Source organism: Zalophus californianus, chromosome 4 (assembly GCF_009762305.2).
Source record: "Zalophus californianus isolate mZalCal1 chromosome 4, mZalCal1.pri.v2, whole genome shotgun sequence".
In the NCBI taxonomy this organism is placed as follows: domain Eukaryota; kingdom Metazoa; phylum Chordata; class Mammalia; order Carnivora; family Otariidae; genus Zalophus; species Zalophus californianus.
In genome coordinates, this window is record NC_045598.1 from 174,600,633 (window position 1) to 174,610,841 (window position 10,209).

At 38.1% G+C, this 10,209-nt stretch overlaps 1 protein-coding gene across 3 annotated transcripts in view; it reads left to right on the top strand.

Annotated features, from left to right (window-relative positions):
* FAM91A1 (family with sequence similarity 91 member A1) overlaps positions 1-8,974 on the top strand; it is a 43,164-nt gene extending 34,190 nt beyond the window's left edge. For 2 of the 3 annotated variants that reach the window (XM_027605623.2, XM_027605634.2), the window contains 4 exons: positions 1,663-1,767; positions 2,269-2,392; positions 3,926-3,995; positions 5,980-8,974. In XM_027605623.2, the coding sequence (XP_027461424.1) occupies positions 1,663-1,767; positions 2,269-2,392; positions 3,926-3,995; positions 5,980-6,165 (485 nt within the window). In that variant the 3' untranslated portion in view covers positions 6,166-8,974. The remainder of the gene's footprint in view (positions 1-1,662; positions 1,768-2,268; positions 2,393-3,925; positions 3,996-5,979) is intronic. The other variant, XM_027605614.2, reaches the window with a different exon arrangement.
* Positions 8,975-10,209: the final 1,235 nt, after the last annotated feature.

Here is a 10,209-nt window from a genome sequence, read left to right on the forward strand (position 1 = left end):
ATGATGGCTTCAAAACTTCAGTCTCTGTCTAAAAATGTTTCTAAAGTAGAATGAACAGTTTTTCCGGTTGAACCTTTCTCTGTAAAAGGCACCACTGTCTCAGGAACCCCAGCCTAGAATCTTATCTTTGTCTCTTCCTTCTTTCGCCACGCTGTCCATTTAGTTTCCACGTTCTGTGAAGTAGTCTTTAGAAATGTCTCTCATATCCTGTCTTCCCTTCTCTCCTTTTTAAATTCACCGTGACTGTCATGCTAGTCTGTGTCCCTTTCCTGCTCATTGGCCTTCCTGGCCTCGTTCTCCTTCTTCCTGTCTCCAGCCCAGCCTGCATGTTGACAACAACTGATTTCCTTTCTCTTTTTAATTAAAAAATGTATTTTCATGTCACCTTCTCCTGCTTACTGATTGTTTCTGCTCTGGCAGAATTTTGGCTTGTAGGCAGCTTTGGTGGCCGAGGTACCAGCAGCTCTGGTCCGTGACTCTAGGAAACCCTTCAGCTCAGACGTCTGTTGTTGATTGACGTCGATTCCCTGAGCCTCTTTGTGTGAAATCCTGAGTAAATATGATGGATTGCTCGCCATCCAGTGCATTGGATTGGCTCTCTTTGGGTTAAATATCCAGCCCTGGTCCTTTACTTTTGGCCAGAGGATCTGAGTAAAGTTTAACAGTTGCGTGCCACGTATCTCAGGGCATTTTCCAAACGGGGTGTAGGTTAGGCAGTCATTTCAAAGCATGTCTGCTACAGTCATGTTTTATTTCTTTCATCCCACAAACATTTATGGAGTACCCGCTCAGGTGCTGAAAGGATTGAAATTACTAAGACCTAAGGAATAAAAAAAAACCCTAGCAAGGGAGACAAGCCAGTGGATCAGCTTGCTGTGTAGTGTTAAAAGTCTGCGATAGAGCTTGGCATCAGCTTAATGCGCTACCATAGGACAGAGAAGGCATATCTCAGCCCAACTGAGCTATCAGAGAAGGCTTCCTAGAGAAGGTAAAGTTTGAACTCAATTTTGAAAAGTGAGGATTTGGGTATATAAAAGATGTTTGTTTATTTGGAGGGTAGCAGCCTTTCAGGCAGAGAGAATCAGGCAATAGAGCAGCTCATCTTGGCCAAAAGAAAGAATTTGTTGGAAAATAGTAGAAAACGAGAGTAGAGAAGTAAGGTGAGGAGATCTTGGAGGATCTTATGTGCTGGAAGGTAGGAAGAGTCCAAGAATTTTGAAGAGGAATGACATAACCTGACTGCATGTTCCCATGGGGGTAGAAGCGACTTCGGTAATGATCTAAGTGAAAGTCTGAACTTGAGTTCTGCCTTTTGAGTCATTTCCTTGGGTCAGGGTTTCACCACTTTGGCACTATTTACATTCTGAGCTGGATAATCCTTGTTGTGGGGGCCTGTCCCGTGCAATATAACATGTTTAGCATCCCTAGATATCAGTAGCATCCCTGTCCCCATTCATGACCTTTGCATCGGTCTCCAAACGTTGTCAGAGGTCTCTTGGGGGTCAGGTTTGCCCCCTAGTTGGGAACAGTTGCTTTAGGCTGAAGACCCTTCGCTCTCCATTGTCATTCTTGTTGCTGGAAGTCTTCTCTTCCGTTAGGGCTGATGGACGACTTGTGCCAACTACGAGAATCCTAATACTGTGTATGTCCTTTCATTGCAAGGAGAACCTGACTTGGCTTCTGGCTCAGACGTAAATGGGAGTACAGAGTCTTTTGAAATGGTCATTGAGGAAGCAGCTATAGACTCGGCAGCAAAACAAAACTCTGGTAAGGCTTTAAGAATTATTTGCGGTTTTGGACTAGTCTCTGAGATTTAATAACTTCTGTTAAATCATTTGGATGTCATTTGTCTGTTCTGATTATCCATAATGGACCTTTTAATAAGTATTTACTAGGAAACATGTTTATATATTTAGAATAACAATGAAAGTGTTAGAAAAATATGACCTGAGAACAATGACTTTAGTTTCATTTAATTCTTTCATCTTGTCGATGTCTTGCAGTGTCTTTCTTTTGGTAAAAGGCCATTTTGAGCATCTGGTGAAAGCTATATACCTTGTCCCCAGAAGCATGTACATACTCAATAAAGATTCTTTCCCATTGCAGAGATTCTCTGACCCCCTCTAAATCCTCTCTCCTGCTAAGCCCATTGGTGGACCACAGGGGTGGGAGGAATCTGAAAATTTCTGGACATCTGTTAAGAAACCCTGGTCAGTCATAATATATGTAAACACATATGTGGTTAATTAACTATATATCATTTTGTAGTTGCCACAGCAGAAGCAGATTGGGTTCCTCTTGAGCTGTGCTTTGGAATTCCATTGTTTAGTTCTGAATTAAATCGGAAAGTTTGTAGAAAAATTGCTACACATGGCCTTTGCAGAAAAGAGAGGTAAGGGTTTATGTTCACTGTCATCTTTTCATCTGTGAGACTTTTAGGCTGTCAGTTGCCACGTCTTATTTTCTTTTATTTCACACATGAGCATAGTAATTGCCTTGTGTTTATTTGTTGATTGAATAAAGATTGCTAGTTTAAGGGTTTACTGTATTTTTCAAAATTAAACTTCAGCATCTCAAAAATTGGACACATGCAAACATTGGGGGCACATATTTTGGTTAATTTTAATTATGTTAACTTAGTTACCAAGATTTGGTAAGAGTGTGATAAAATTAGCGTGCTTATACGAGGTTATGCCTAGTGTTTGTAATGTGTACGTGTTTGTAGAACATTGCCCTTGTGCCCTTCTGTCCCTCTGAGCAAACACACACTCAAGTTATGTCATGTAAATAGCGATTATCTCTTTTGTTGGAATTATAGCTGAATTTCTAAATTTTTTTCAGTTTCCACGTTTTCTAAAATGAGCATATATATTACTTATCAGAGGTGACATGGAGGTTTTATCTTGCATGCTGACTCTGATCCATTGGGAGCCATTGCTAAGAGGCAGTGTTGTAAAAGTTTTGCAACTGTTTTAACAGAGAGGAATGTCCCTGAATCTGATTGTCGTGGCAGGGCGGCTGGGAGAGCTGATGTCCACAGGTCTCCTTGACTTCTTCATTTAAGAAAACAGAGTTGGATAATAAGTAATTCATTCAGTTGGCTTAATATACTTTATCAGAAGATTAAAAGTACTCAATTGACACATAATTTCAGTAATTCTCTGAAAGTCACCTACATGAATAAAAAAAGTAGGAATACTGTACAGCTTTAAAATTGCCACCAGGGGCGCCTGGGTGGCTCAGTCGTTAAGCGTCTGCCTTCGGCTCAGGTCATGGTCCCAGGGTCCTGGGATCGAGCCCCCTCACTGGGGCTCCCTGCTCCACGGGAAGCCTGCTTCTCCCTCTCCCACTCCCCCTGCTTGTGTTCCCTCTCTCGCTGTGTCTGTCTCTGTCAAATAAATAAATAAAATCTTTAAAAAAAAAATAAAAATAAAAAAAAATAAAGTTGCCACCATAATTGTTACCAGTTTCCATATTTGAAAAATATTTGATTTCAGTGGGTTGATGTATAGTAAATCTGTCAGACTTTTTATCAGCGTGTATTTTAAAGTTAATTTGGGTATTTGAAGTTTGTATCATAATCGTCATTTCTTCTTGAGTTTTCATTTTAAAAGTTCTCTTTCATTTAACATTTATGTATGCTAATAGTATAAGCTTTTCCTAACAGTAACTTCTCAGTTTTGGTTTTATACATGACTTTTTATTTCAAAATGGTCTTTTTAGGCACGATTAACACCCAGTTTTAATAATATTAAAACGGGCAGAGATTTCATTGACGAGAACCATTGAAATTTTAAAAAAATTTTTAGGTGATTAATCAGAATGTATTTACATATATAAATGCATTTAAGATGCTGAAGTTAAACTCTTGTGAGATATTTGTTGTTGTCATGTTTGTTTTAAACTTTTTACCCCTGTTTTCCAGCCTTCGGAACCTCTTACATTCCAGTAGAAAACTCTCTCTACAAGTCCTTAACTTTGTTCACTCATTCCAGGTAACAAAACTCAAAAAAATGCAAATGCTGCTTGCGTAGGGCTTTATAGGATTCAGAACACTTCCGTGTTTATCTTGGGCCTCTGCAGTAATGAAATAAGCATTAATTTTAATTGATAAATAAAGATGTTGAGATTTAGGAAGTTCATTTTCTTGTACATGATTTACTGGCCAGGTGAAGAGGGTCTAAAGCTGGAACTCTTTGTTTTATGCCAGTGCTTTATTCAGTAGAAATGTGGTAAGCATCTACTGTGGGCCATGTACCATGCTAGGTGCTGGTTTCTGGGTACGATACTCTTCCCTTAACTGCAGTGATTCTCGGTTGCTGACAGGGGGCTGTTTGTAGCGCAAGCCAGTGCTTCAGACCTTTTGTCTTCCCCACTCCCCCAGGGAAAGAAAGGATACTCTAGACAAACTTTTTTTTTTTTTTTTTTTTTTGGACTGGAGTATTTCTGTTCAGAATATCTGATCCAACGTTACAGTAGTGTGGAGTTTTGTTTCATTTATTTTTTCAATAAATACTTGGGTCTGCCCTATGCCAGACCCTTTACTGCATGCCGGGGAAGAAGTGCTGTCCAAGGCACTAGTGGAGCTTATAATGATGTTTGAGACAGTAAATAGTCAAGTAAACATTGAATTATGTAAGTAATTACAGATTTCAGTAAGCACCTTGAAGGAGCCAAACTCCTTGGAATCTGATGGAATCCAAAGGGAGACCTGATTTAAATGGACAGAGATGATATGTAAACTGAAATTTCCTAAGGGATGGAAAAGAGTATGCCATGCAGGGCTTGGTAGGAGCATGGGTCCTGGGTCGGGAAAACACTCTGTGTACAAGGAAACGAAAGAAGGCTGGTGTGGCAGAAGCCTCATGAAAGTGGGGGGGTTGGCGAGAGGTGAGGATGAAGAGTAGGGGAGGGCAGGGCCTTCTGGAGTATGGTAAACAATTTGTATTTTATGTTCGAGTGCAAAGAGGAATTATTGAAGACTTTTAAACAGGAATGACATTATTTCTGCTTGACTGTTTTAAAAGATTAGTTACTGTTTGGAGAGCAGATTAAAAAGGCACAAGCATAGAAGCAAGACCAGTTCAGAGACCATGTGAGAGTTGTTGGTAGCTGAGCTCCCTTTTGAATTAAAAGTACCCCCAAATTTTGCATGTAACCATAATAAAAGTTTGCTTATTACCCGTATGTACTGTTACATCAATAAATTGTAAGTATTATAAAACATACACAAAAATAGAAATTTTGTTAAGGGTGCAGTAATCAATATGGGATTTCTGAAATTTTTATAGTCCCATACCCCACTTTGGAGACCACTGGCCTCGACTGTGGTGAATGAATAAAGTAATTTGGGATACATGTTGGAGGTAGATTGCTAGAACCTGGCAGTTAATTCAATGTGAGGAAAAGATTGAGGGTGAAAGGAAGGGAGGAGTCAGGCATGATTCTCCAGTTTCTGGACTAGCTCGGTGTGTAGAGTAGGGAGGACAGGGGAGGAGCTTGGAGAGTGAAGGTTGGGGACATGGTGGTAGGTGTGGAATGAATGGTGAAACACCCAAGAGCCGATGCCAGATAGGTGGGTGTGTGAGCCTGGAGGCCTGGGGAGAGGTCTGCGCTAAATATGAGAATCTGAGAGCCCAGGAAGCCCATGGAGTGTTCTGGTGCTTGATGCTATATGAGGGGTTTTTAGAGATTAGGTCTAAGAATGAACGTTTGTCTTCTCTTACAGTCTCATGGCCCATTATTTCTATTTATTTCTAAGCACTTGTAGTCTGACTTGTGTTAGTCATTATCGCATGCGGTGATACCCTGCCACTGGTTATCTCGGCGTCTGTGAGGTAGATCTTCAAGTCTCCCGCGGTGCCTTGCGAACCCTAAACATTTCTTGGGTCATCAAAGTCCGTATTTATAATGAGCTGTATGAAGTGGTTTGGTAAAGTGTTGGTTATAGGATTTTTCTCCTGTTCCTTGGTCTTTTAGGAAGGTGCTTCAACCCTGGATGTTCCCACAGAGGCCGGCTTCTCCAGCGCGCTCTCACAGCCCTCCTGCGCCGAGATGGGCGTTCCACTTCCTGCAAAGAACTTAATATTTAAAGATGGCGTCTTATCAGAATGGAGGGGACGGTCACCTTCCTCGCTTCTTACTGCTAATCTCCATTTGCAATAATTTGGTTCCACCATTTGTTGCTCACACTTCTGCCTTTTTTCTTTCTTAACATTAGCTTTATAGTGCCGGCCACTAAAAAGCATCGTGCTGCCGCAGTGCAATTCACGCTTCACCGATGCAAAAGGTTGGGGAACACGTTTGCGTTTTCTGAAGTTTTCCTCATTATTGCACCTCCTAATGCAACAAAGAGCTTTTTAGCAGTCTGCACTGTATTTTTTACCTTGAGACAATCTGCATTTCTTTTATAAGACTGAGGATATATACTTTTTAGGCTTTATGATGACTGTTCTGTTTATAAGCAGTCACTATGAATATTGCAGTGGTAATTTTATATGTTAGTTTATCAAACATAAATCTTGTTTAATTTTATATTTTGTTACCTACTCTTTAGGGGATCACGGGAAGAGTCAGAACTCTTCCTCTGAAAAGGCTTCTTGGTACTTAAAGTAGCAAAACTATAAAACAATAAACATCCAGTTTTGAGAGAGGATACGATGGGGCATTACGAATTTCTGTGGATGTCTGTAAATTATGCATATGAGTTGAACACTGTCGACGGTATGTAAATCAGCATAGTTATGTACAACTTAACCTTGATTTATAAGGTCTCAACTCCCACTATGACTATACATTGACATCTCATGAGAAGCTTTGGGAAACATTCTATTTTTAAACCAACGTTTATATGTGGACTTCTGTTGTCACTCACTTTGGGCTTTATATTTTCAGAGTCTTTATGGAAAAGTAGAATTTGTTTTCCATTCTTGTAATTGTGGCTGCTGTGTGTTTTCACCCACACTGACTTTTTGTTTAGTAGCTTTACCAGTGAATTGTTATGAAATCGAATTTGATGTTTTGAAACCAAGGATTGTGATTTTAGGTTAGAATTACATATTAGGGGCATTAAGGCTGTGTCTTCTGATCAGAAACACTTTGGTGATAAACCTACTTTGAAGACATTCTTAGGCAATCTGGATCTTAAATTTATGTGAAGAGTTTTGGAGGAACTGATCAAGAAAAGTTGAGTAATTTCAAAATGTTTCTTTAGTCATTGATTCTTTTAGATCTCAAATGGTAATTAGAATAATTGGAGTCACTTTCTAGATTTTCTAAGTTACCTTCCTTGGGAAGTTTGTGCAGTGTTATAAGTTTAGTGTAGCTCTTCTCATAGGATAATGGTTTGCTCGTTTAAAACTGTAACCAAACTAACTGGTCAGACAACATATATCTAAAACACTTAAAGCATTAGAAAATTTGGGAATGTTAGAACCTAAACATTTTTGCTGATAATTTTTGTTATTTATAGAACTGGTATTTGTGTATTTAACATACTTCTGGAAATACATGCCTTTCTTAAAACTGTTAACAGAACCATGCATTCAGTACCATGGCCTACCTATAGAATTGAGTATCTCAGAGCAGGTCACCTGTGGCACACACTCAGTGCTGTGTTTTGGGGTAAGTGCAGTAACATTTCCTTTTCTACTTTGTCTTATATGAGGTAGAAATCAAGTGTATGTTATAAATGTTTGTCTTATTATAAAAGGAAAAATACATACTAATATTAAAATAATTTCTTATGACTGTGAATCACTCATTTATTTTTCCAGTAATTGATACTGTACATTCCTAGTGCTGTTAGGTATGTATGTAACTTTTATAGTTTTTCAACAGAAAGTTGTAAGTATTTCACTTGATCAGGGCTCTTTAATCTCATTTTCATTTGCTTTGTTTATATCAGCTGTAGTTATTTTATTTATTCCTGTATTAACAATCTAAGCCTACTGTAATGACATGTACACTAATAAAGAATTGAATAATTTGTAGTTGCTGGCAGTGAACCCAGTTGGTAGTGAATTGAAAACTTCAAATATGGGAGTGATTTGCTGCTATATTTCCTTTGAGAGATAATGGAGGAAGAATTAGAACCTAATAGTGATCATGAATTTTAGGGAAAGTACTGGAAAAACAGGTGGACAACTATGGTTTCTCCTGTGAATGAGGAAAGGTTCTGATTCCCAGTTGAAAACCTCTCGTACTTTTAAGGAGGAAGAATCTGCTTTTTCAAGCTGTTAGTAAAATGTGAAAGCTGCTTTTGTGCTTTGCTTTATGAATTTGGCTTTGTTTCATCCATATGTTAACTCATGGAAAGATGTATCTCCTAATCCTACAAGTGTTGATCGAATTCAACAAAACGTTAAATTTTAAGTGTAGACTTCGTTTGCCAAAGAAGACTTATGAAAGAATTTTAACATAATTTCATTTGGCTTTGTGCTACCTCCCCTTTCTTTTCTCCCCTTAATGTGCTTAAACCATGGGAAACATTCTTTAAAAGCCAAGAGAAAAATATCAGAAAGGGCACAGAATTTGGTATGGTACAGTTTCACCTCTCAGGTGGGTCTAAAGAAATGCAACTTTATGTCATTTAAAAACATACCTGATTTTCTCGATTCCTTTCATTCTTTCATTTTAAATATGTAATCAGATGATTTTGTATTTGTTATTGGGGGAATATCAGTTTCTTTTACTTAATGTTGTCAGTCTTCTCTGCCATTCATGTTTCTATTTTATGTTCAGTGTTTCAAATACAGTTTGTATTTAAAGATTTTAAAGTACCAAAATTCTGTAACTGAGTACAGTGGATTGTTTTCTGATATGATGTTAATATTCTGGAACAAAATGTATAAAGTGTTGTCAATTTGATTATTGACACATATAATATGTTTACAAATAAACTGTGGTGTTGATCAAATTACTGCAAAAATGTGTATATAATCTGTAAGTCCCTTTCTTCATATTAAATACAGCCATGCTTTCAGTGCTGTGGCTTTCCTATACTCTTCCTTAATGACCTTTTCATTTCAGATTTATAGGAAAGTTGCAAAGATAGTCCAGAGATGTTTCCTATACCCTTCCCCAAGCTTCCCGTAATGTTACCACCTTATAAACTATGGCATATCTGTCAAAACTCAGAAATTAATCTTAGGACAGTACTATTTACTATACTGTAGACTTTATTTGGTATTTATCTGTTTTACACTAATGTCCTTCTGCTGTTCCAGAATCCAGTCCAGGACCCCACATTGCATTTATGTAGTCATTGATGCCTCCTTTGTCTCTTCCAATCTCTGACAGTTTCTTAGTCTGTCATGACCTCAACGCTATGAAGAGTACTGGTTATTTTGTAGAATGTTCCTTAATAAATGGGTTTGTCTGATGTTTTCTTGCGATTAGATTTGAGGTTATGCTTTATCAGGAAGGATACACAGAGGTGATGTGCCCTTCTACACATCATAGGGTACGTGATGTCAGTAGGCATTACTGGTGATATTCCTTCATTGGCTTAGTTGGTGTCTGCTAGGTATTTCTACCGTAAAGTATTTTCCCGCTGAATTACTAGGTCTAGCCCATAGTCAAGGAGAGGAGGGTAGTATCTGTATATATTATCTAGAATTTTTCTTAAAGTGTGTTCCTCTTTTCTATTTATTTGATCCTTTGTTTATATTAGTATGTGATCATGGCTATTTATTTTATACTTTAGTTTAAAATCTAATAGTGTAAATTGTTTCAGCTTGGGCTTTTGGGAACTCTTTGAGGTTGACTCCTAAATTCTTTTGATGTGCCTTCATTTTTTTTTTTTTTTTTAAGACCATATTTTTACTTTCTAGCAATGCCAAGTATTACCTGGATGCAGGCCCTAGAATTAGCTATTTCTTCAAGAAGCCCTGGTTGGTTTCATTGGAGACTGGTATTTAGATACCAGGATCTGGGTGTTGGGTGTGCTCAGTGCTACTGCTTCTACGCCTTTTCTGTGAAATGTACTCAGAGATACTAATATGCGTACTAACCAGTATGTAGTACACATCTCTGTAAGTATTTCTAGGTCTCTCTCTCTGTATATATATTAAATTAAACATTCAGTTATACTCACTGAACCAGCACTGCAAGGTTCATTCTAGTTTTGCTTCTGTGTTCATTTGTAACTTCTTTCTCTGAGAGTGAGAACCCTGGCTTCTTTATCTACAATTTATTTGCTTATTTGTT